Raw genomic sequence first — 27,882 nt, forward strand, 5'->3', positions numbered from 1 at the left:
GTAAAATGCAGCCCCCTCTTGCACTTTTCTTAAATACAGGTATTTTAACTACATAAAATTTTTCTTTATATCCCAAGCAATAGCCAGGATAGTACTCCAACCCTTCATCTTTCAGATAACAACAGAATGCTGTAGCAAATCCTGGATAATTCCAGGCTGCTAACAAACAGAGGCCTAAGAAAAGCTCAAGGAAATTGTAGTGTTGCTCTACAGAAATGATTGAACCTGCACTTTTTGCAACAAATCGAACTGGGGACCTCAACCTGCTAAAAAAGAAGTTTCCAGCCAGGTGGTTCCCTGCTCAGTATCATGCTCATGGGAGGTGCTAAGGCAGGATGCTTTTTCAGCAGCAATGTCAACCTGAATCATTCCTCAAAACAAACCTCAAGTTTCCTGGAGCATTCTGTGTGTTTCTCATGCACTTCCATTATGCGTAACAGATGATATCAATCTGGGTTGGACCAAGTTCAAATCTTGAAAGTCTGCAGAACTACATAGTTCACAGGATCTCCCAGAGAGGTCTCATTCTGGCTTGAGGTTTAGAAGACATTTTCAAAACAGATATATGAAAAGCTTTGTTCATTTAACTGCGTGGCTAAGGAACACACACACTTAAAAAACCCCAAACATTCAGATCAGACAAAAGCTTCAGTCAGTTCATACAATTGCCACTGCACCATTAATCTCAATGGAACAGCAATGACGCACATTAGTGGAGTGCATCCCATTAGGTTTACATAACCTGTATTTTAAATCCAACCCCCTATTCTACACAGTTGAAAATTTGCCAGCTTGCCTCCAAGCAAGCAGAGGCACCAAACAGAAATCAAGAAACTACAGCTCAGGTTTCTCTTTATTCACATACTATAGAATCACAGAATCATTTAAGTTGGAAAAGACCTTTGAGATCATCAAGTCCAACTGTTAACCCAGAACTGCCAAGTCCATCGCTAAACCATTCCACTAAGCACCACATTATGTGTTTTTTAAACACCTCCAGGAATGGGGATTCCACCACCTCCCTGGGCAGCCTGTTCCCTAATCCATGGGTTACAGAATAAGGGGTAAGTAGTTGTACGACAGCTCCTAACGATAGATAACAGACACCTTTTTATAAAGGGGAGACAGCTGGACAAAAATCTTACATTCTCTTTAAGAACTTTTGTATTTGAGGACATTCATCTGAAATCTGTTAGAATGTGTCTGCCGACAGAGAAATCCCAAGAAGTGAGAAATATCTCTAGAGGTAAAAATATAAATTATAATTACACCCTGGCTCCACAGGACATGTATGTCCATGTCAAGATGCATTAAAGCCCAGCAACATTCAGCTCCTTAACTGGAGACTTTGGACAATCACAGTGAACTAGAAGTGAGATCCTTGAAGGCACTCTTGTAAAGGAAAAGGCTGTACCTCTTAGTACTGATCACCTGTACCTCCTTAATGAGTCAAAACATTCATCTAAGAAAAGATGCAGTTAAAACTAGTTCCATCCAAGTAAACAACATTTAACAGTGCTGTAACAGCACTGAAAAAAAGAAACTCTACAGAAGCCAACATGCCACAACAGACTACCATACATTCTTAGTGCAAAATAGGAATCCTATGTTACTATCACTGCCAACAATACTGCCAAAACCCTCTGAAGCATCCACAAACACCAGGTGAACTAATACCTTGAGGCAGCAGATAAAAGTAACAATAGATGATTGCCTGTGTGTTAGAAAATGAAATGGAAGAAATGCACATGACTGAAAGGAATCCTCCTATGTCATCATGTCCTGCTCTTCCTATTGCAGGCACAACATCCCCAGACACTTGAAAAATACAAAGTTCCAACTTGAAAGTAGTCCCAGCCTCTTTTCTTTCATTGCTCCAATGAGGTGGCTATTCCAGAATACATCTTTCATGCTAGCAATAGACAATACAGGCTTACTACAACTCTTGCATTATGAATGGTGGCAGCATTGTCCAAGACTGCATTTAGCAATGTGACACATTCTAAGTTATGCTACAACAGCACAAGAACTCTTGAAAAGTGATCTCTCTTGATGCAGTTCTCACAACCTGGTGATTTAAATAACATGCCTCTTGGTGATGGTCACTGTAGAGTTAAGGCACACTTATGCTACTTCCTTTTTTGGAAGGTACAAGAATCCTGCTAAAGATTACATACAAATGCTGCAGATTACTGTTATGCTGCAGGGCATACTGAGAATCAATACTATCTTGCCAGGGGAAATACCAAATATAGGAAAAAAGATTTCTCTGAGGATACAATGGATCATTTTACTCTATGCTTCCAGTATTAAATTTATGTCCGTTGCTTTGCCATATGTACTGTCAAGATTTGGAAAGAAGATACCAAAAGGACACCAACTGATCAATCAACACAGCAATTCTTACATTCTTATGTAATGTGCTATCTATTTAGAAACCACAGCCAAGTTAAGTTTCACTGCCCATGAGCTAACAGCCAACAATTACTTTTAAACCAGGCTTATTAAGGAAGGTTCATGCCATAACACAATAAACATGGTGCTGCAAGCCCCAACAGTTACTGAATCTTCATCAGCTAAGACCCACATTTCTCAAGGACGATTAGAGCCATTCCAACTCCTGTGAAAATAGGTTGCTACATTGAGGAGGAAGACCCAAGCTGGTGCTGTAATTCTTACAGCAAAATGAAACGTCCAGTGGTAGAAAACAAGACGACAGTATCAAGTGGAACGGAAGTTATGTAAAGATTTGAAATACTGCCATGTTAACAACATTCAGGGTGGTTCAGACTAAAGGTCCATCTGATCTCCAGGTGCGGCCAGAACTTGTTTAACAGATACCTGTAGTATCTAAAGTAGGCCAAACAGCAGAAAACATTGTTCAACTTAAGCAGCAGTATGGCTTACTTAGCTGTTTCAATGAACACTTACTAGCACCTACAGACTAAATCACTTCCTATTATATAGAGGCATGAATGAAAACTGGAACTCCCAAGGCTCTACATCTTGCTTGTATATATCTGTCCTGGTTTCAGCTGGGATAGAGTAAATTTTCTTCTTAGTAGCTGGTGCAGGGGTGGTTTGGATTTGGTGTGAGAAAAATGTCGGTAACACACTGATGTTTTTAGTTGTTGATGGGTAATGTTTATATTAAGTCAAGGACTTTTCAGTTTCTCAGGCCCTGCCAGCCAGAGGGCTGGAGGGGCACAAGAAATTGGGAGGGGACACAGCCTGGACAGCTGACCCAAACTGGCCAAAGAAATATTCCATAGCTAACATAGGACAGTGTGTTCAGTATATAAACTGGGGGGGGGGGGGGTTAAGGCGGTTGGCTGGGGACTGCCGATCATTGCTTGGGGACTGGCTGGGCATCGGTCAGCAGGTGCTGTGCGACTGCACTGTGTGTCACTTGTTTACTTGCCTCTCTTCCCTTTGGATATCATTTCTCTCTCCTTCTCCCTCCTTTTCATTATAACTGTTATTATTATTGTTCTTTCATTTTTATTTTATATCAATTATTAAATTTTTCTTATCTAACCCCCGAGTTTTACATTCCTTTCCAATTTTCCTCCCCATCCCTCTGTGTGAGGTGGGAGTGAGCGAGCGGCTGCGTGGCACTTAATTACCAGCCAGCGTTAAACCACAATAACATCTAGTTCCACCAGACTTCACTTTCAAACTGCAACCAGATCAGTATTTAGGAATACACAGAGGTTTGCAGAGAACAAGACTAAAATTCAAAGGAAACCACCACTGCACAACACAAGAGCATTTCCTTTCTATTTAAGATTACAGCTTAGGAAAAAAAGTGTTCACACATTATTTGAATTCTTATTAAAATCTTATTAAAATTCTTATTAAAATCCCAAATCCTCTTCCAAAAGCTTTTATAAGATACAATAATTTGACTCCAGTCTTGGTCCTGTAGGCATACACACTAAATTCCTTTTTGGACCCCTGCCAAATCACTTCAGTGATTAATAGGAGTGCAGTATTTATTTTTAATCCATGGCACCTTCCATAAAGACAATGTAACTGGTATTCTGCAATGTGAACCAAGGAATAACCAGTTTTAAATAAGTTTAATTTTTGAACAGAATCAAGACAACAGAAACACACAGATACTGCCTTCTGACTGTCAGACCAGAAAAGCTAATCAAATCCTTTACAGTGGATTTGAAAGCAACATCAAGATTCATGCAGTATAACTTAGCAGCAGTTTCAAAGGCTTTTAAGAAAAAAAAAGTTTATAAGCCAGCTTAAAAATTTGGTTCTTGGAAAGTTTGCTGAGCATCTTAAAGATGATCTCACTATTAAAAGAGGCACTGTAATGTTTTAACTGCAAGTGCTGTCTCAACCCTCTATTAAATAGAGGATGTGATTATTTCTACAACATTCTTCGAGCCCATTTTTTTGGACTGAGCACTCTTCTATCTTTTTTTCTTCTCTCCCTCACTAAGACTGTTTTTTCTTCTGTTTTCTATTTTCTCCTCTACTTTCCATCTCCATCTTTCTCTGGACTTTCATAATCAGCACACATCACAAATGTCAAAATGGGAGCAGTGGTACCAGCCTACAAAGGAGATGCCATTTCTTCTCTCAGCTAACAAATACTTTTTCTTCAGATCAAAGAAAACCTATTACACACTCTAGTATATGACCATGCTCTTTTATGGGGCATTGGTTGAGCATGCACATTCCTAGATGATGGGGCATTTACCTGCCCCCTCCTCTGAGGGAGAAAAGTAGGACAGATCAGATCTCTGCACAAAAATTCAGAGCTCAGACCTCTTCACCATTTGGCTCTGCACTAAAACATGTTACACTTCTCCTCTCCCCTGCACCAACCAGACAGACCATCAACCCATAACTGAATTAGCTTTGCCTTTTATATAAAATACTTCAAAACTTTAATGAAGAGCAACAGCAGCTTCTGTATGTAAGCATCTGTTAGCAGGGGCGACCAAGAGCACTAATGGAAGAAAACATAGATCAAGGATATATAAGGAGATCTGTCTCTCTGATATACAAGGCTTGTAAGTTTTACATTTTTCTCTCCTCACAAAGACTTCACTTATCACCCAGTAGAAGGCAGCTGAAATAAAGGCCTGACATTAAAAGGATATAATTTGGAGGAAGGAAGTTCCAGCTTAAGACCTGATTGGCTAGTGCAAGATAACGCTGAAACACTGAAGACATCTGAGCACTGAGGTTTTCGCGTCTGCTGAATTCCTGAAGTACCTCTACTGTGAGCATGAAGATCTGCCGCAGATCGTCCTCCTATAGTCAGGACGAACATAATACATTAATAGAGTCTCTCAGTCATTAAAATGTTGATTAATTTCTCTTTAGAAAAGTATTTATTTTTAATTTTCTGTTTTCACCCTGTTTTTCATTAAAACACAGAAAATATTCTGAAGTTGTCAGTCGGAACACACCCCGCACTTTTGCCAGAATTTGTGTATGTAAAGAATAAGAAAAGAAACCCCACCTTTCTCATATATGCTAGTCATTAAAAGAAAAACTTAACAATATGTTTTTAACAGCTGGTGGAGGAGAGAGTTGGTCTTTGGCATGAAAAAAAGGTTGGTAAGTTGTTCCACAACAGTTTAAAGCAATGCCTTCAAAAACATTTCTGCCCGGCCAAACAATACATCTGAGACAACCAGACTACACCATCTGCAATAATATTTTTAAATACATAGCTCTCCTTGGCTTTAAACCAAAGCTATATTTAAGACTATCATTGTTCCACAGAGTATTCGTTTTGTTTGCAATTGGTAGCCAAGGAATTAAAAGAGTCCAACCACATAAAGATCTGTAGCTCTACATTCATAAAATGGGCAAAAGGGGACCGCACCTTTTTGATAAAAAGCTTTTTAAAAATACATTATCAACTTTCCTGAAGTAGCCAGTATCTGCATTTATAATATAATATTTGTCCTATTAAATGCTGATAGGCACGCACTGTACCTGAATGCACTTGGCACAAGAAAGTACTTATGCTTCTCAATATTTAAATTTTGGAAAGACAGGTAGCAGATATTGATACAGAACTAGTTTACCTGAAATATACGTTTACAGTTACCATGGAACTCCATGCTTAGTCCAATGTTGCTGGTTTTACTTGAACTTGAGAACTCGCTCAACAACGCCGTTAAAATGGAACAGGCCAAAGTTTGCTATAAAAAAAAAAGGGGGAATAATATAACTAAGAGATGTCCAATAACGTAATACCACCTACGTTGTTCTTAAATTTTTTTATTAGCATTTTTCTACAACTATTACTTCAGTTTCTTCTAACACAAACTAGAACAAGTCAAACTTTCAGGAGTATCTTGGGTGAACCATCTCTGGAATCATCAAGGCTCTATCCATACAAAAGAAATTAAAGTATCCGAGCAATATAAATGCTAGCACCTGTGTGATCATCACTACAAAATGGAAATAAACTTACTGCAATCCATTCCCCAGCCTTGCTGCTTACTTGCTCTCCCTGTGCACAGGGCTTTCCAGGTATTAGTTTCATGGAAGATTCAGTTTCCACTTATTTCTGTTGATCTAATAGTTCAGGTCACTCTGAAGTTTGTTTTGGCCCTTCTTTGCACTTGCTACACTTACCATGCTGATATTTGATCATGATTAAAAGTATACCACCAAAAGTGAGAAAAACTAGTCAAAACCACCTGTTTTATGTCAATACACCATCTATTACATCTTTTCCTTCTCCCCCACCAAAACAAACAAAAAAGAATACACAGAAAGCTCTGATGCTTGAAAGCTTTTAGACACTTCCCCCCAAAGCACAGCATCCACAAGCCTCAGAAATAACCTTTAAAACTACTCTGTTAGAACAACATCTTTGAAGCAATATAAAAATTGCTGAGAAAAAGGCCCATTAATGTTAAAGAGACAGATCCATGAAGACTGAAGGTTTAAGTATCTTTTTCTTTCTCAAAATTTAAGGTAAGGTAAATCAAATGCTTATCCAGAAACGCAGCTTACAATCCAACTTTCCTTTATGAAACACACTGCTCCAAGCCTTTGTTGCTGGTTTTTGTACTAAAAAAACAAAGCTTTTTTTCCTGATGCCAAAGTCCAGTAACCATCATCACCAGTTGTAATGTATTTTTTTTTTACTAATCATTACACACAAAGGGCAGTAAATATCATACAGTGGAGATGCAAGTTGTACTTTAGAAGTGTGCCATATACCACTGTAACAAGCACAACAGCAAGTTTATACCATTGAAATGAAAACGCTTTTTGTTAAAGAGATGTTCTTAACAAAAAACTTCAAAATTACTGGCTATCCTCCCAGACTGTTTGGAGCCAAGGTGCCAAGGATGGACAGAGGGATAGGAATTGTTAAAGGGTCATGCATGCCAGCAAGTGTCCAGGGGTTAAACAGAAATATGCACACTACCTCTGAACACCCGAAAGATTAAAGTGGAGATGATACTATTTATGCAAGCTCATACAACAGCTGAGACCAGTGCCATCCACCCACCAACTGCAACATCTTTGTTCAGAAATGCCTCTGAAGTCAGTACCTTGACCCCCCAGACAACTAGTTATCTTAGCCAGTATACACTAAATTAACATTCTTACTTGCCAAATAAGTCCCAGACCGATCAAACATAGTGGCTTTGTGATAGTATATGGGTTTTCTCTTCTACTGTATAATAAAGCTGTACAGCAGACCAGCACATTGCTGATCAGTTGATAAATCCAAGCTTTCCCATTTTAAAGAAATAACTATTTATTTCAAGTGGACTATTTCTCATCTACAGTCACCACTGTCACATGTCACGTAAGATAAAAGCAATGTTTAGCCAGCAAAAAACAGCATCACACTTTACTCCCATAAAAGTGCAATTTTGTCAGTTCTATATTAGACTTAGAAATATTTCCAATTAGCTCAAACATTTCAGTATTTTATTTCCAAATTTCTGTGTAAGCTATTTACACAATAATTAATTATTTAAAGGAAACCCAGATTTGATCCAATATAAAAAAAACCCTCAGTGCAGGCTAGCACTGAGTTTTAAATCCAACATTAGAAGTTCCATATGAAAATAATTAATCTGAGTGGGGAAAAAAGCCAAACTATAAAACCCCCCAAAATCTGACATTTGGATCTAAAACAATGCTTCAGGTAAGAATACATGTTTTTTAAAGGAATACTGCAAAGTTGCCAGAGCACACTGCCCGATTTCATTATGTGCCAGGAGATGCAGAAGTCTCACAAGGCTCTCTTAATACTTTTAAGACACAGGCTTTTATTTGATGCTTGAATTACTGACACACTGATACTTTTCAGCTCGGAGAAGCCATGATGGAAGGACATCATTAGTTGCAATTACAGATCTGTACAGTTTGATGCTCTATAGCATACCACAATTACTGTGTGGTATTAATGACTACAGTAGTACAACAGCCTGGCTAAAGCTAAGCTGCTTCTGCTTTATCATGAAAAGGCCTTCACACCACGCCACCATCCAGATGACCACAGGACAGGCAGCGCAGTGATGCAGACTACCTATCACTTGCAGTTGGTTGCCTATTACTGGAGAATAAATCAGTAAAATTGAATGACATGTAAGGAGCAATAAGAAAAAAAAATATGTTTGTTTCCACTGTGATTACAAATAATTAGTATCAGCTGAAATAACAGATATTTTCTCCTTCCATTTTCTCTACTTTGTTTATATGGTACATAATAATTCATGCTTTCTGTCTGGATAGTAATGTGCTATTGCATGGTAAGACTGTGTTCCAGATTTTTTTTTGCGTGCTTTACTTCTGATTTCAAGGAGAAATTTAAAAGAAAGGTTAAATTTTATGACTGACGGTAAAGAAATCTCTTCAAAGATGTAAAGGGCAATGGATGCAGCTAGGCCAACGGAATCTGCTCAGACCCTGTTAAAGCAGCTTGAACAGTGACCTGTCACCCTGACTTTAACGAGAGCTATTTCAGCTAGTTTTGTCATCAGTACCTGCTCTGAGCACAATGCTACTAGAGATTTACACACTTTATTCTCCCCAATAGCCTAGCTCACAGGGAACATCAAGCCACACTGCATCCCTTTGCTTTCCTCCTTCTCACTGAATTTCCAGCATCCCACCAGTTCCATCTCATCTTGGTGCTTCAGTACCTGGGGTGCAAATCCTGCCCCATTCCCTCACCATCCCAAGTGTGCTGTGTGCATTACAGGCACATCCATGTCCTCCTGTGACTATCTACATCTGCACTTACCCCTTGAGTCCATGACAAATTGTAAGTACTCCCACATATGCGGGTCAGCAGAGCAGGAGAAGACCAAAGGTAAGATATTGGCCACTAATTTACCGCAACAACAGGCTGAGGGGAGATTGCTTGAGATTAGCATCCTAGAAGGCAGGTGCCAGCCCCCAGGAGTTTAGCTGACAAGAGCAGAGGAACAGATCAAGATCTGCAACCTGCCCTTGCAATGTCAAGCATTTGCATAAAGCTGCACACAAAACCACTACTGCTTCCCAAACCTGCCATAAGACCATCAAAATTTTTAGATTGTGGTGCATAGCAGCAAGATTGCCATTTTCATATGAATATTAACAAACTAATTGGCTTAAAAGAACATGTGCCCTGCCATCTATTGAACTCTTCTGAATACACAGTAATACTTCAGAAATTCTGGAATAAAGCTTTAAACTTTAAGAAAAGTAAGATTTTACTTTAAGAAAAGTAACTTTACAGAAGGTTAACTACTAATACTTTAAAATCCATTTTTTTAAATTTACACATGTGTTTGGTTTCAAGACATTAAGTACTTCAACACAAATGTAGGCTACTAGAAGAAAGATTTCAAAAACATAGAAACAACAACTTCAGGTAAACCAATACAGTTGTGCTCTGTGAAATAAAAATTACTTCCTCTTACACATAACCAAATTGAATGCACATAATACATATAAACTTCTAGGGTGAAAGGGGTTTTTTTTTCGTTCTTTTGTAGTGTGCTTTTTTAAAGGTTTTTGCCATGCCACAGAAGAGATTAACAATCCAATTTAGTAATACCATACAGTAATAAGTAGAAAATGCACGTGACTCTGGGCATCATATTAACAGTCAGATCTGAATGTCTATTGTGCAGTAATGCCATTAACTTCATACCAGTAAGAGTACACCTCTGAACCTAGTTTGACTCACTCGCTAGCAATTTCACCAGTTCTGCCACAAGTACATACCCAAACAATAACCCCATCTAACAAAATAAAATACTTCTCTTGCCGAGAGCGGACTGCCTCTGAGAATAGCTTGGCACTCACCCCAGTTAGCTTTATTACCAGGAATAAACTTTATGAAAGATCACTATACATAAAATAGACTCTCAGCTGCTCAAACAGAAGATCAATGGGACTTGTGATAAGAGATTAACTTGGCAATCAGACACCCAGTAGTAACATCGTTTTAGTGGTTTTCTTTTCAAATTACTCTAATAAAACACAGACCATGCACCATTTTAACAGCAAACAACATTTATATGTTGTTCATAAAACTCAGATGCAGAAGGTAAATGCAACTTATTCCTCCAAATGGAATGTCCCCTATAACAAAAGTTAAAGCCATAGTGTTTGAAGGGATTTCACACTTGTGCCTGGACTGCCCATGGAATAAGTGAACTGCTTCATTTGTGGGTAGTTAGGTTACAAAGCATCTGAAAGGAAGAGTTCAAGTACAGCTTAGGAAAAAATGGACATGTGGTACAGCAGCTCTGAGGCAGAAAAACCAACAGAGAAAGCAGAATTAACTACCGACACCAAAAATGTTTCCTCTGATCTGAAATTCAGACCAGATATACAGCTAGTTTGTCAGAGGTTTGATTAAATCATTCATTTTACTACAAAACCTGAAGTATCACGCAATGCCCTGCCCCACCCCCCCACCTTCTGCAACTGTCATTTAAACCTACAGAAAAAACAAGTAAATATATTGAAAAGAATAAAGGTCTTGCCTGAACAGAGCAAATCATACCATCTACCTTGTTACATCAAGATCACTGCCAGGCTGAATATGCATTTAGAGTACTTCTTGTCTCCATCCATATAATGTAAACTCTGTTACTGAAACCCAGAAGCATTTAATAAAATCCTAAACCACCTAATTTAACTTGCACAAGAGCATGAAGAATCAATGAGTAAATCTATCAGAGGCAGAATTTGCTGTGCTGCTCCTAGGTGACAAAATTCTGTAATAAGAGTGTGTCAAAAGCAATTTTACCAAGTGATTTTTTTAATGAAAGGCTTCCTTCTCTAACTTCTTTGCATAAGTACAACTGTATTTGCTAACATTTTTGGGGTATCTAAATTTACTAAATCTAAACTCCAAATGGAAAGGTTAACAGGATGGCCACAGGACCAAAAGAAATACTATTATGTACACAGAGTAACTGGGGGCCACTCACACTTTTCAACTCGTGAGTACTGCAATGGAGGGGTAGGGACAACATCCCAGGAATTGAAAGTTCCCAACCAAAGAAAACTAATATATATTCTGAAGAAATATATTCAAGCACCAGGAAGAACCCACTGGATTTTATCTGTTTGCTCCTTCCCAAATGAGCCAACTGGTGGAAAAAAGCTGTAGAGCAGGGACAGGATGATAGGAATAGGACCCACAGCTGCAGTTTTGTGCTGTCAGCAATAAAGGACTGACTAGGCAATGCACCCCTTTCCTTCCATTCCCCCTCCGCCACTCTGCAAAGACAGACACAGCACCTACAGCAGCATAACGGGCAAGAGGCCCTGCTTCCCTTCCCTGGGGGGAACCAGGCAAACCAAGCAAGGGAAACCCCCAAGGCTGAGCTGAGAAAGAGAAAACCAATTCCTCTGCGAATCACTGGGGGCCACAGGAAGATGATCTTGTGGCATGTGAAGCATGTAGTCTTTGGCCAAAGAGAGAAGGGAAGTAGCAGCCTCTACTAATAATGGAAGAGGTCCAGGCAGAGGTTGCTGGAGCACAGGGTGCAAGACATGCGTTTGTTTCTCTGGGGACAGGTGAAGTTGTGAAGCAAAAATCAGGAGGAGGAAAAAAAAAACCCAAACTGAAACTCATCCAAAAAAAGTGATGGTCTGAAAACCATTTATCTGAAGGAAACATATCCTTCTCCAGGTTCTTGTCTGAAAGGCACCAGTTGAGTCTTCATCCCTACATTAGTTGCATGAACAAATCCAAGACCTTCAATTAAACTCAAAATAATGAATAGTAAGGCTAGCTATGCAGCTCACCATCAGCATCGCCCAGCTTTAAATATACATCACCCTGACAAGTGCTCTTTGACAGGCAGGTGTCCCTTCTCCCCCCCCTTTTCCCAGTACTCATTCCCAGTGCCTTCTTGCCTGCTTCTACCTGCCACACTGCCAGCTATGCCAAATGAGCTGCGTTACACGGCTGTGCTCCACAGCAGATCTGTTTAAGGGGGGGGCGGGGAAGAGGTAAGGAGGGAGAAGGCTGGTTGTTTTTAAGTAGACTCCCACACAGATCTAGTTTATTATGGAATGTATATATTCAGAAGGGCAGTACTTCTGAGAGGAAGAGTGACTAAAGACCCAGCAGCTAGTGTCAATAAATTTCTTAAAGAGGCTTTTCCCCTCAAGCCTGTTTATTTGTGTGCCACCACAGTAATAAAAGAACTATAGGTGTAACACAGGGAAAGGCATAATCTCTTACTTCTCAGTGAGTCTCTGAAGCCTACAGGTGAGGGCCTCCACACCTGCACAGCTCATGAGGCAGGAGAATTGAGGAAATGAAGAGTCCTTGGATGCCATGCATAGAAAAGGGGGCACACATCTCTCCGCTGGATCACAGCTCCTCACTTCCCAGCCTGGTCTTTGAGATTGTAGCTCTATTGTGAATGATAATACTGGAAGCTACCAATTTTTAATAGTGAAGTTATTAAGCAACTAAGCTGGATTCTTGCTGTACTGCATTTTCGGTAAAGTAGGCTCTCTTTCAGCTCTCAAGGAAACAGAACAAAAAAAATTGCAAACTTTTAAAAGGCATCCTTGTTAATACAGCTACTAAAAAATACTTATGTTTTAAAGTTCTCTCACATTTTTGAGTTTTAACCTCATATTTGAAGTAGTTTCTGGATCCCTAAAATTCCAAGCCAATTTTTAACACACTAACTTAGGCATTTATAGAGCACTTGTCAGCATGAAGGAAACAGCTTAAACATCCTGGTTTACCATCTGTTTTTCATACTCAAAATGTCTCAAGGGCAGTAAGTTTCATAGGACAAGGTAATAATTTTATTAGACCAGAAGATACAGCTGAGGGTAGAGGGGGCAAAATAATATGTATGTTTTTGTCAAAATGAGAGTCTTTCCAACTCCTACCCTACCACATGAGACAGCAACAGCTAGACAGAGATCCAGAAGTAAAATTCCTCTTAAAGAACAGAAATAAGAACCATGAATATTAAATAAATGTGACTAGTTATCTATGCAGCCATTATTATTGGTATTTATTATTCATTTCAATAGAGATGAATGCCTAGAGTTCCACTTATTAATATTCCCTACCATTCACATGAAACCCACCCACAGCACATTCCTCAGCAGTTTCAGGTAACCTGGAGCATCTCAGTGTCCTCTCTAGCCCAACCATGAACACTGGGAATCAGAACAACAGATCTACAGATTTTAAGAGAGAAGGAACTGTTAGGACTCCGGAGCTTTTCCAGTAAGTTTTGACAAGTCTTCTTGCATATACAGAAAAATTTAGGCTTCATGTATGGAGCTTTGTATTAGAATACATTCTACTCTGCACTCATGATCTTAAACACAGCTTCTGTTGCTTCCCAGTCCCATGTCAGGTCTACAGCAGTTGGACCCCTCTGCATCTGCCTGCCTGTATTCTGTAAGGAATCAAAGTGTGACCCATATCTTAGCCCAGTTTTAAACAAAGTCCATCTGATTGTGTTCACATGCAGACCAGCTCCTCCTCCTGGGAATCAATCATCTTAGCTGCCAGGATTGCTGTCCTTCTGGCAGGGATGAAGGACAAACGAAATACTTCAGCTATGCAATTTAACACAAAAAGGCCAAGAAATTGAAGGCATTTACAGCTCAGAACTTGGCCCAAACAGTTCTCCAAAATCTTGAAATCAGCAACAGAAAACATGTATTTTTCTGCATTTTAAGAGCATTTTAAGATCTCCCTATGACACTGCGTCTACTGCCAGAACCTCTGTTCTCCACCAGAGATGAAAGTTTTGAAAAGTCGTCCTGAAATTGCTATTGGAGGAAGATTACAGACTCCCCTTCATGAGCAGGAGGATGGCTTGTATCAATGTTACAGGAGGAGCCAGGAAAAACAAAACCAGGAGCTCCAAAGCTAATCCTTTTCCTCCCGGAGGATTACTGCCCTAACTTATTTATAAGTTAATAGGCAGCCAGACCCTCTGCAGTTTGCTTTCCCTTCTCAGACAGAGTTTTCTTCCACAAGATCCATAAAGGTCCATACTGCAGAGAAACAGCAGCAGGAGCCAAAGCTCCAGGTTCAAATCCTGGCTCTAACCACACATCCTTCCCATCCCTCTAATATTACCTCTCCTTAGTGCCCCGCTACTTCCTTAACACGTACACAGTGTTCCACTATTAAGAGAGATTACTCAATACTAAAGTCATCTTTTTCACCTCCTGCCCACTTTCTTCCTCTCATCACTACTCCTCTTCCTTCCAATCTCCTTTTCATTTTTTCATTCTCAACAGTTCACCTATTAGTCTTGTCCATCTGCCACAACATTATTCATGTACCTTCAAGTTCCATCCTCAAAATACACCCATTTCTAAAGGTATTTTTAACTATCACTGAAGAAGTTATGGTATCAAGCATATCAAATACTGCAAAAGGACACATGCAAAAGACTCACGACCATCTACAGTCACTACTGTCCTTATTAAACCAACCTTCAGGACCTGACCCTGACAAGATGTTACTGAAGAGTCCCAAAGATTTCATGCAGCATGAGTGCTTAAGAAACACAAAGCTAGTACAGATGTCTGACAGGAACTGGATGAAGGGTTGCAAGGAATGGAAAAGATTAAGTATCTACTTCATTCTTGTAAGATAAAGAAGGGTCAGAGTCAGCAGAGAGGAGAAAGCAAGCAGGAAGAGGCAAGAGACCATTTCGCTTCTTAAAAAAGGATTTTCTCTCAATTACAAACTGCTGTAGAAAGCCATTATCAACAGGTAAGAGCCACATTTGCGAGCCTTAAACATTTTTAAATATGAAGTGATCTGCTGCTGACTCCATATGTTACTTCCCAGCTGCTGGAGTGAACCTCAGGTAGGAGGACATAAATGGGTGAGCAGCAGGTAAAAGGAAACAGGGAGCAGAAGTCTGGGAAGGATACAGAAAGTGACCAAGAGACTCAACAGAGAATTAGGAGTCACAAAAGATGAGAAGACTTCTGAAGCTTGAGTGTACAAGGCTGGAGGCAAGAGTATACATCACATCACAGGAAAGATGTGTCAAAAAAAAGGAGGAGTCAGGGAGGCGCAGAGGGCTGAAAAACATCTGCTGATGTCTCCCAGCACTCAAATCCCAGCCTCCTCCCTGACTTGGATGGAGGCGTGTTTTTATAACTGATACAAATAACTGTCCAGTGAAGTGCAGAAACATCTGTGACGCTGCATGGCACCATCCTCAATCTTGAAAGCAGTACCACTCCCTTAGCTTCACACCGTACGTTGAAGCACCCTTAGCTGAGACTCCACAAGGCAGCAAGGCAGCTGCACCATTGTGGTTCCCCATGGCCTGATGGGCAAGGCTGAACGCTACAGGGACACGAATAAAAGAACACCCATCCATATTTGAAAAGATAGGTGGATAGTTCATTGTATGAGTTATTTCATACAACCTCTCAAAATCATTATACACTTATACAAGAGGCATGCCCTGAACCCAACTCGGAGCTCAGCTGTGACATGCTAACACACAGCTTTATTATGGCTTATTATTGCGTATACCAAGTCCTGGGTCACATGAAGCTGTGCCAGTACCAAAGTTTCTCTTGCAGCAAAGTCTCAGAAAATTACAAGAACACTTATGAATGAGAACTATAACATAAAACCTCATACATGTAAGGGAGCATGTGTTTATAAGCAGCTTGCCAAAGACTAACAAACGTATACTGTGCCTTACAGAAAAGATGTTCTAGCAGCATCACGTGTCTAGTGATTTTTTGCTAGTAAGTCAATACCAGAATAGAAAACACCATTATATACTCAAGACATTTTCAATACCATTTGTAAAACTTGAGCAAAAATACTTTGGAGAAACTATGGAGAAAGTACTTGTGAAGAGACATGGATAAACAGAAATAAAAACATGAGCCAAACTTGGTCTTTGTATGGTGGCAGCAAGCAGAATGTGGAGGAGAGTGAAATATTGCCCCTTCCCCCAGCCAGAGCTCCTCTGCAACAAGCTGTTCTGCAGCAAGCCTGGGATGATATCCTCGGAGCTGGCAGCCTTAGGTGGCTGAATGCTGTGGTCAGTGTAGTGTGTCCGTCTATTAGTGCATGCACAGAATACAACTGTGTAAGTTGGACTGTGCAAGAGCTGGTTCAAAGCGAACTTCTCCATCAACATCCAGGTTTCCATTTACTCCATTTTTGTATCTTTACAGAAAAATCGTACTACATAAGCATACACACTGGCATCCATAAAACCTGAAAACCTCAGTTGTAACTCCATTTTAATAACAAGGCTGTTTCCTGGAAAAAAGCAGGAACTCAGCACTGTTCTAAACAAATACCCATTTCTACCCAAATTACACACAATGAAAAGGCTAAAATGTTCTCCTTAAGTTAAATAACTCTGAAATCAGTGTAACTGAAAGTGTAACTAAAATTTCCACACCCTGGAGGGATATCACTGTGCTCAGAGGTGACACACTATTTTTAGGACTATGACATGAGCTGCATTACTACTAGCACACTTTGATCGAATTTTCAGTTAAACTTTTGCCACTCACATCTAGTACAACTGGTGCTCTAAATGCTCAGCAACATTATGAGCCAGTTCTCCCAAGGTTTTTGTTTGAGAACAGCTTCAGTTAAAGTTTCAGCATGTAATATACATACTCTTCAATCTTCATTTGCTAGGAGAAAAATCACCTCTCTTTAATCTCTAGTTACATGCCTCTATTATGACCTATTCTAAACTTATCTCCTGGCATAGCAAACGGAATCTCACTAAATGCATAGATAGATATTGGACACCTTGTTTCCACTTTGAGCTCAGTATGGAAGGTAACACTTACCCCTAGTAGTATGACATTAAATCTAGAGTAAGTTTTGTATTTCCATTCCAGGTTTTACTTCCTCACACCCCTTTCTCTCCACCTACCCGTCACCCAGAGAACAGCAGAGGCCTATCTCTCTTGCTCCATAGCCCATTCCAACAGCTGAGCCACAGGAGGGTACAGCATTGCACAGATGAAAGGGGAACAGTGTGTAACAAACCTGCTAGCTAACAGAAAATCCATTGTAGAGCATGCTGTTTTATTAAAGAAATCCAGAGAAACAAAACCCACAACGCTCATGGCGCCTAAAGCAGCTATTCAGAGAAACCTATTCCCTAAAAAATATGGTGTAATTGTGTACTAAAGAACTACACATAACTGCCAGTCCCAACATATTCTTATTCAAAAACCTCCGACTTAGTAAAAGATTGCTTGAATAGCTATTAACTTAATCACTAATTTAATTTTTTTGATAAAAGTATACAAGATTTTATAGTCACTAAGTATATAACTTGCACTGCTGATACTGATCACTTAAATTTTGAAGAAAAAAAAAAAGTAAAACACTTACCACAGTGGGGTTACCACTGCTGATCAACTGGCTGACTTCATGAAAAATGCTTTTGCAGTCAATTGATTTGTCTAATGATCCCCGTTTCACTATCACCGCTACTGCTAAGAGAATCTGCTCCCGAACATACTTCTGAAGGCTGTAAACAACATAGCAAAAATAATTTGCAAATAATTCTGAACATAAACTCTCAATAAAATTTTCAACACATTTATTTTTCAAACATTTTGTGTGAATTCATAAGGGAAAGCTGACAGCTCTACAGAAGTCAACTAAGTGTTAAGAATGGAAGATAAATTATTGTTGAAATGATCTTCTGCTGCTACCCTGGGAAACAAAAGGATAACCCAGACTTTATGCAAAATCCCAGATGTTCAGAGGTATGTTTTCTATACTTACTTAGGCCTTTGTAAGACATAGGTTAGAAGGAATGTTCGCAGTGACTCAATGCTAGTTTTTTCCAAGAGAATCCATTCTCTTACAACTGCTTCCATTATCGCTGTAGCAGCTTGAAAAAGGACATAGTCCACTTTACTAGTTTCTGTGGGGAAAAACAAAGGAAACTTGAGCATCAGTAGACGAATACATATGTAGCTTCTATGCACTTCCAACAAAAAAATTAATGGATTTTACTATTATGTATTATTAAATGGAATTTTGTCACTATGAAAACAAACAAAGAATTCACAACTCAAAAGGGGAAAAAAATAATCAATAACCCAATTATCAAATTGTCTGGTATTAATAAAGTATATTAAAAGGGGAAGAAAAGTTGGCTGCTCAAGGAGACTGGCCAAAGATCAGGAATAAGAATGCTAACACAACTGTGGAACAAAAAAGATTATATATTTAGTCCCAATACATTAAGATATGACTAATTTGACAGGCATGCCAGAACTGGAGTCCTCTATTATTTGTGTGCTTGCCTTTAGAACCAACAGTGCATAACATTACATGTATTTTATGGATGGTAATGAGGAGCAAGTCCACTTAGACCTAAAGATGACATCTGTGTTTAATTATCAAAGCAAAAGTTTTACATACTGGTGTATTCAAGGTTTTCTACATCATGTTCAAGCTTCCATATTTATCTCAAGGTAATCAAAATATAACTTCCAATCACAGTGTAGGAATAATTAGCCCTTATTATCTGAATATCTAATTGCTTTGTATATAGATGCACTAAAGAAAGTAGAAAAAGATGTTACATAGAAAGGTAACAGTTTCTGTGACTATGAAGTAGAAAGAACAGGTAGCATATCAGTAGCGTGTTTTCCACAGAGCTCAGAATGTGTTGAAACACAGAAAGAACATTCAAAAAGGGTGTAGCTACATGGTGGCAAAAGCATAAAATACGAAGTGGTGAAATAAAATTCCCAAACAAGAAGTGGAGTTTGAGCTATGGCGAGCAACTTGCAAGGACTAAGAAAAACTTGGTTTGTTTAAAAAAACCTTGGTCACAAGATGATGGGCTTTAAATGACTACAAAACAGACCTTTTTTCCCTGATTATAAACATACAAGTTTATAATACACATTTCCTTTATATGCAAGTTCTATATTCAAGATAATGGCTAATTTGCTTAAGTAATTTAATCAGCCTTCAAATCTAAACCCTACACAGCTACACACAAATCAAAATAAACCACCTTGAAATCTACTTAGCTTAATTTGGAAAAACTAAGGAACCACTTAATTGAAGATTAATGTGTATGTCTAACACACATAAAAATGAGCCAAATTATTCCTGCATGGGATTTTAGTTCTGACATTTCTTAACTGCTGGATCTTTGGCTTTTCAAACTGTACAAAGCTCACACAAAAAAAGAATGCTATTAAGAAAAGGAAAGGATGGAATTTCTCCTTTGCATCAAGTACCACAGGTGCACAGCTGCAATCCTTAACAGCACAGACCTCCAGCATGCAGTGTGAGCTTGTAACTAGTCCAAGTACCCTTATCCTCTACATGAAGTTGCTAAAGAAAGGCAGGACAAGTTTTGCCAGCTTTTAACAGCTATAAACTTAAAGCAGAAGAACGTAAGAGCCTCATGCTTCTTGGGTTGAACTCCAGGTTTTTAAACGAACTCAATGGTAGTGACTGTTCCCCTTTTTCTTTACACTCATCATTTCCATTGCCCTCCCTGTATCACTCATACACCTTTCCTTCCACAAACACAATCAACATCCTTGCTATCTTTCTCTACCTCCATTCAAGCTCCTGTCATGACCATTTTTTTTTCTGTTTCTTTTTAAAGCAATCTATTCTTATGCTCTGGTTGCTGCCCATCCTTACCGGCAAACATTCCTTCAGTACACTTCAACTCTTTCATTCTTCATTATAAACAGCTTGTGTCCCTTCCCTGGTTCCTGATTTTATAATCCCTGTGCCTCCCTTCTCAAATCCCAAGGCTTAACTAGCTGTTCTTTCTGTCCAGACGGTACAAACATTTACTCAAGAAGCACAAAGTTTTTGGGAAAAGTCTCTCAGTTCCAGGTCTCAGCATCACAATTACCTACGCTGCCAGGAAAAACCTGCCCCATGCGGTCCCAGAGGAAACCTGAATCTATTAAATCCATTTAGGAACTTGGCTGCATGAAGTTACATCGTACAGCTTTAGAGCTGCCAGAAATAAAATCAGGAAGGGCACCAATAAGCTTCACCCTCCACCAAAAAGCACCCCTCATCAAAATCAAAACTGATGTTCATATTCTAGGCTGCAGAAGAACAGCACCATGCCAGTTATCAAAACAGCTACAGCTACATGCTTAACTTCATTTATTAGAACTTACCCAAAATGTGTTTGCAAACAGCAAATGGTGATTTTGATTTTCTAAATGATAAGAATATGTGCTCAGCATGTTGGCGTTGCTCATTATTGACCATGGAAGGTGGTGCCTGAAAGACAAAAAAAAAAAGTTATTCAAGCACTAAAACCCCATCCTGATTGTAAATATATATGAACAATGTCATGAACTTACAGATATTTGCCTTGTTAAACATCAAACCCAAGTATCTCTTGGTAAAACTGCCTGCTCTTTCTCTGTCATGGCCTCTTCTTATATACCACTGTATTTATATCATGTGCACTTAAGTGTGAATACTGAGACATCAGGCAGAGAGTGAATAAATGTTAAGTATTGTGTTCCTAATAATGCTTCTGATGAAAAATAAAAAGGAGATCTAAATTCAACCCCCTCCTTTTTCTACTCAAAAAATATCACTGCACACCACTAAACGCTACTACACACGCTCAGTTACAGAAATAAAGCACTAGTTTTTCTTTAGTTCTAAATTTGTTTTAAAATACTGAATTGTACAATAAATTCAAGGGATTAAAAAATGACTACGGATATGGTCTAAAATAAAAATATTGGCAGTAACATACTACCCTCTAGTGTTTAACGTTAGAAGTGACATCCTAACGACTGAGCAAAGGCTCTGATTGAAGAGAGCAGTCAACCCATTTGAGGATGGCTATGGCAGTTCCCCACCGCCACAGCCCCTTATATACCCAGCCCCTTACGTCACGGGCACCTTGGCTGCTCAGGTAACACCTGCTGCTCCACTGCTGCTTAAAACCAGCTCCATGGTGGTTTCTATCTGAAAATCAACAACAGGTAAAGCATGAAACTAGCATAGCAACCTGGACTACTGTGAGGTGGGGTATCACCTATGGAGCACAGATGAGACCTAACCACCAGCGTTACACCCTCACCTCATCAAGCAACCCCCAAGATCCCCTACCGCTACCCCAACAAGGTAAAACCAACCATGCAGAAATGCCAGCTGCTCACACCACCACACTGCTCTCCACTTTTGCCACTAATATTCTCCGATATCTGATATCTGGGTTTTATCTGAACAAGCACATGGCACAAAATACTCTTACAGGGGACTGATACCGCAAGGCAGCATAGGCTGAACTGATGCACCTTTGAGAAAGGAACGTGCACATGTAGAAAGATTGCATACAAACTGCAGAGCCGGGTCAAGGTGACAATGTAGGTTATTGAACTTGAGCTGAACTTCCAAACTCCAAATTCCAGTCCTGACCCTAGCAATTTGCAGAGAATGTGTGCGTATCACATATCTTCTGGGTTTGATTTATATCCACTGCTTTGGGAATAAAAGCACAAAGAGCTTAGCATAAAGACCAAGATTTTAACTTAAGTGAAATATTTTCCAGTAAATAAAACATATCAAAACAGATGTAACTCTTTCATCCTTGACAAAAGACAAGATGACAAAAGATTCAAATATGAGCAAATAACACTACAGATTTAAAACTCAATAATTTGAGTAAATGAAGCAAGGAAAAGCAGTCTGCTGATCCTTGGATCAAAGGGGTCCTAACAAACAGCTGTGCTCCTTCTTATGCAGCAAATTTCTGACTCTCACAAACTCCTGTGCAGGTACCACGAATACCTGTGAAGGGAGTAAAATAAGTAGCAGAGGAAGGTGGCTGCAAAAAAGCCTTGTGGATACAGAATAAGTGCTCTGTCCCTTCACAAACTTGCTCTGCTCTATAGCCAGTTTAGGATCTCCCTGGACAGTGATGTGAATGTATGCAGAACAGCTCTTACCAGCTCCGGGGATAAAATCACAGTGTTTGTCCATGTCCCCTTCTGGGCAGGCAGCAGCTCATGTTAGGTTGCACACATGCATACGTGTAGACAGCCGCATGCCTTCTGTTCATGTCTGTCTTCCACGTGCTCAGAGCAGCATCTCAAGTGCTCAGTCAGCTGGTTGCAGGCAGATGCATGCACACAAAAGTTTTCAGATATCTGGGGTATTACGCACTGCTGAACAACCGACACAACAGTAAGCTCCATGGCAGCACCTTAGTCCTTCCAGGACACCGAGCTTCAGTGAACTCCAACCCAATGCAGAAATCTGAACTTCAATAACTTTTTAAGCCAATGTAAACTTCTAAAGAAACAGCCTTACCAAACCGGGGCATGTGACACCTCTGTGATAAAACCTCAATGCTCCTGCATGCAGCCAGCCATCAGCAGGAGCTGTTCCTAACCACCCATGCTTTCAGCAATCTGACGGACAGTACTTCTTGTGGACTGCAGCTACATTCACTGCAACAGAACCCACTGTACTGAATGCCAGGAGAATATTTGGAGCAGCTTATCAAAAATACAGGAAGGACCTATGCAGCAGCAGCTTGACATGCACTTCAGTACTACTGCAAATAAACCAAAACAAACAAACAAGCAGTCCCTGCTTTTTTTGCCCCCATTGTATGGGCAAGTATTCATGCAAACACACGGAGAACCAGACTGGGGAAGTGACCACGGAAAAGCATCCCACCAAAGGCAGGCTGTTTTCATCTCGATCAGTTCCCCAGTCTGGTTCACCATAAACCAGCACAGCGTAGGACATAATAGCTGGTGATTGGTGCTATTACCATTTAAAGTTCTTTTAATCTACAGCCTCTGTTGGTGTGCAATGCCATGGGAACACTCTGAAGTCTCAAGGAACACACAGCTTTAGTCAATTAAGTTTTGCAAGAACTTAGAATAAAATTTCTTGAGACAAGTGACTTATTTTAGTAAGTTTCTGCTACTAAAAGGAGAGGTCCCACTCCTTTCTGGCTCTCAACTGCACAGTCTCATCACCTCCTTGCATTACCCCTTCTATCAATCAGCCCACAAAAAGACAAGGGGGGTGTGGGGGGATGACACGCCACAAAGGGAATGAACACTCTTTTTATTACTTTAAGAATCAGGAAGTCAGACAAGTGCCAGAGCAACGACGGAGAGAAAAGGAGTGCAGTGACATTGCCCTTTCAGCAGTACAGACCTTGCAGCTCACAGCTCTGCAGTCCCGTGAAGCCTCACTAATCACAGCCACATCAGAAGGAATTCTTTGAGTGTGACAAAGCATTACATTTTGCAAGTCCGGGGTAATTTATAGTCACATTCTTAGAGCAAATCAGGGCTACCTGATCTTCAACTAATTTTGCCTTAACAAAGCATATTTGAGTTTGTCATAGAGATTGTATTTATTTTCAGTGTTCTGTAATACTTAAGGGCATCTTCAGGAACAGCATCAGCAAACTCTAGCACCATTACAAAAAGACAGAATTCAAGATTAATGGGAAATATCCCCTTTATGCTTACAATAACTAGAAAAGAGACTTCCAACTTTACATTATTTTAACTCTTCTACTTTTCTGAAGGCTGATTACAGAAGGCCTTTCGCACCTTTGAAAGGCGCACAGCACATCATATTCCTGTAATAATTCTAAAAATCACGATAATTTAATAATGACTTATGCACTTAAACTCAAAACTGTTCGGAGCAGAGAACTACAACAGGTAAGCTTTAAACCGTACTTTAAAACCACCAGAGGGAGCTTAAAGCCCAGAGTCTACTGCCTTCACCTCATCCAAACAGTAGTTACCCGTACACTGAAAATCCAGCTATTTAAGGCTCTAAGGAAGGCCGGGCACATACGTATTCTGTGTACTAATTTCATATTACAAGGACCCTGGCTTAGGTGATCCCAAGTGCCCTGGAAGCCAGTGCCCAGCATCCCCTGGGCACAATAGGCTTAGAAACATACCTCAAGTACCCGTAGTGCTTGGAAAGTCCCCTAAAAATACCTACAGATTCACTGATTTCTTTCCAATTGTCTCCTTCAAACTCTTCTCTACAATCGATCTTACAGGGCATTAAAAAACAGTATGTTAATGACCAGTCTTTCCTTTCTGTACTGTCTGATGTTGCTGCTAACACCCATCTACTCTGTCTTACAAGTTAACTACAAAAAGTTCTCCAGGACAATGATCCTCTCCTGGTTTTAGCATAGCAAGATACTGCCCCGTAAGAATAGAGTCCGTACATAACATTACATCCTTTCAGCTACAAAGGCTTGTCTGGAAACAGAACAGGAACAGCAACAGCAGTGCTTACTGATCAGATCCAGTAAAACTACTTGACTCCAACAGCAATTATTCACACAAGGGAAAGAGCAACTGAAAAAAAGACTAGAAAATCTGGCAGACTAGCACTAACACTTTCAGGACCACTGGACTTATCTGAAAGCCTGGACAATTAATAAGAAACTAATGTAGCCCCCTCCCTTTCCTGTCAACCAGTTTATAAAAAACCAGTCAAAAACCAAAAAAAACAACCAATACCATATTTTGCTCTCCTTCTGTTCATCTGCTATCACTAGTCTGAACAAAACAAAAAACACCAAAAAAATAAAAAGTGAGAAAAATTAAGGTAAGTTATTTGATAACAAAATTATTACAAAGCCAATAAGCATATGTCAGAAGATCTAAAGCCTGCATGAGCTTACAGAAATCCTACAATTTCTCTTCAAGCCATCAACAGTAAATGAGCCGCGGGGGGGGGGGGGGGGGGGGGAATATCTTTGAAAAGAGCACAAACTCTAAACTTCAGGAGGAACTAAGAGCCTGTGAAGTGAAAAGTAGAAAACACCTTTAACATCTCACACATCTTCACAGTCAGAAAAAAGGACTGAGAAAAAAAAAAAAACCAAGAGCTGGAGATTAAGGATCTCCATTATCATGGTAAACGCACTACTGAGTCCTCAGCAGTTAGCATCTTTCTAATATTTTGGGATACAGGCAGATAGACACAGTTTGAAGAAATGTTGGTACAGCTTAGACAAACAGAAAAGCTGTCCAAATCATAGGTACAAACAGATTTTTCTGGTGCAGTGTAAGCATGCTCCAGCTTTCTTTACGAAGGTCGAATACACAAAGAATGACTACAGCTCCTTCTGTACATAAAGATCATTCTGCCAGGAGCAAGTCCCTTGGTCTGCATCTGAGACACAGGCAAGCCTTTCGAAAGTTGGGCAGTGATCTTCAGTGGTAGAAAGAGAGAGAGTAGGCTTTTATATCCTTGATTGGACTCTTAATAGTTTCCTTGCACAGACTCACATATCACCCTGCATTTGGTTTTTCACTTTCTGTACATTAAATAAACCCCAACAGTAAAATCAGCCCACTCTCAGGAGATAACCCATCTCAGCTTACATGGGTGTTATAGCAATAAGACAATTATTTTGGAAGGACAGAAACTGTCATGTAAAACTAATCCCAAGTCAGGTTTTGCCTTCTGTTTTGTTGACTGACTGGATACCAAGCAAAAATTAATTCCAAATAAAAAATAAGAATAAGTACAGTTTATTATATTACAATGAAGGAAAATAGCATACAACATGATAAAAGGAAACTGTACTAGTTATTATGCACAATATGATAAAAGAGCAATAGAGGCAAAGCATGAAGTCATTACCACAAAGCGTTGCAGAGAGGCTAAGAAAAGGATACATCACCAATTACCACCTTAACGCTATCCAGGCCCACACTGCGGCTGGGAAGCCCCATTGCAGGTGGCACCAGGAGTCTCTCAGTAACTGAGAAAACCCCTATGCAATGCATCCACCTGTAGGTGAGGCTTCTGGTGCAGTCCCAGAGCTCGCCCACCTTTATACTCAGTGGAAAATAAAAATAGTTTACACATTTAGTGTATGTAAACTTTTAAGTTTAGGCTAAGTGCAGGCGTGTACTCTCTCATGATTTGTAAGGTTCATACACACCAGGGACATTGTTCAGATACCCAAGTGTGGTGGAGTTACCATCCTGACACAGCTGTGCACAGTATTTATTGTGTGGATGGTTCTGCTCACATCATGCTTGTCCAGGGGGCTCAGGACAAACACCACCTGCTCATTAAAGTTGTCCTTGAGCTCCCTGTCCAAGTTAAACAATTCCTAATTAAAGACAAAGATTTTTTTCATAAGCAGCAATCAATTGAATAAATTTTCACCCTACCTTCCTTGACTATTAGACTAGATATTTTACAAAAATCTAGTAACTTCCATGTAGTTACCTTTTCCTCCCAGTGTGGAACCTGATAAAAATAAAACTGGATTCACCTTTATCAGAAATAAAAGTTTCTCCTCAATGCGTTCAAGGTCAGCACAGCTCCTTTAAAAACTCCTTCTCCCCTTTCTTACCACTATGAGAATGTTACAAGAAGCTCCATCACCCCTCTCCCTACTAACAAAACAGGAGGTGCAACAACATTGTTTGTAACAACTGTTTACCTCTGGCAAACTTAGTATAAGCGATCCACTGATCTGAAAAATGCAGAAGTCACAAACACAGACTAACAATATTAAACCCTCCAAACAGCATGGGTTCCTCAACAGTCACAAGAGTACTGGTAGGATTTTAACTAGCTTTCCCATTCTTCCCGCCTGAAACCATCCTTGCGTCCCTGTAACCATTCTTTTGTACCATGGGAAGATAAAAGAGCACCTGATACAGCAACATCATTTAACTCCCTAAGTTTATATATTGCTACTTACTTTTTTCCTCTCCAAAATAAGCCATCTTTGTTTTTTCCTTATATAACAGATCTCTCATTTCTAACTTTGATCATCTTTTTTTCTGCTCCTCCCTTTGTGGTACACCATCAAAGTGTTATCATATTATTCACTGATGCTACAAGAAAGGACAGCACAACTGGTAACAATTAAAAGGCTAAAAATTTGGCATACATTGCTTAGGCAGAAACTGATTAACACAAACAGATAATAGAAATAATTTAAAATCTTAATTCACAGTGACACTTAGAACAGGAAAGAGGCAGATATGAGAAAGGGTTAGACCAAATGTCATTTGGAAAATACACACATGACTAGGCAACATCTGGTGAAGGTACACATGGGAAAAATAAGGGGCTTCGGGTATTTGTTTTATTTTAAATAGAAGTAGTAGATGCAGATGAAGGATATGAAGCTACACATACGTATTCAGAACCACATGCTTCGTACAAGCATTTCCTACCTCAGTAAAAATACATAATTATGACTTGTCAGGATGAAGGGTGCCGAGCAATGAAGACAATAGACACGAGAAAGGTAGCAAATGGGTTGCAAACATCACATGCTCTCTTCATAAGACTGAACTCTCTTCATAAGACTGAAGTTGAAGTCACCGTGTATTTGCCAATAACAG

General features: G+C 39.6%; 1 protein-coding gene across 1 annotated transcript in view; it reads right to left on the minus strand.

The window, feature by feature from the left end:
- Positions 1-27,882, minus strand: part of XPO4 (exportin 4) — an 83,492-nt gene that overhangs the window by 38,171 nt on the left and 17,439 nt on the right. Inside the window, exons 2-6 of the mRNA XM_056328045.1 lie at positions 20,656-20,761; positions 18,266-18,407; positions 17,867-18,005; positions 6,066-6,182; positions 5,127-5,280 (exon numbers count right to left, since the gene is read on the minus strand). Of these exons, the coding sequence (XP_056184020.1) occupies positions 5,127-5,280; positions 6,066-6,182; positions 17,867-18,005; positions 18,266-18,407; positions 20,656-20,761 (658 nt within the window). The remainder of the gene's footprint in view (positions 1-5,126; positions 5,281-6,065; positions 6,183-17,866; positions 18,006-18,265; positions 18,408-20,655; positions 20,762-27,882) is intronic.

Source organism: Falco biarmicus, chromosome 2, assembly GCF_023638135.1.
Source record: "Falco biarmicus isolate bFalBia1 chromosome 2, bFalBia1.pri, whole genome shotgun sequence".
NCBI lineage: Eukaryota > Metazoa > Chordata > Aves > Falconiformes > Falconidae > Falco > Falco biarmicus.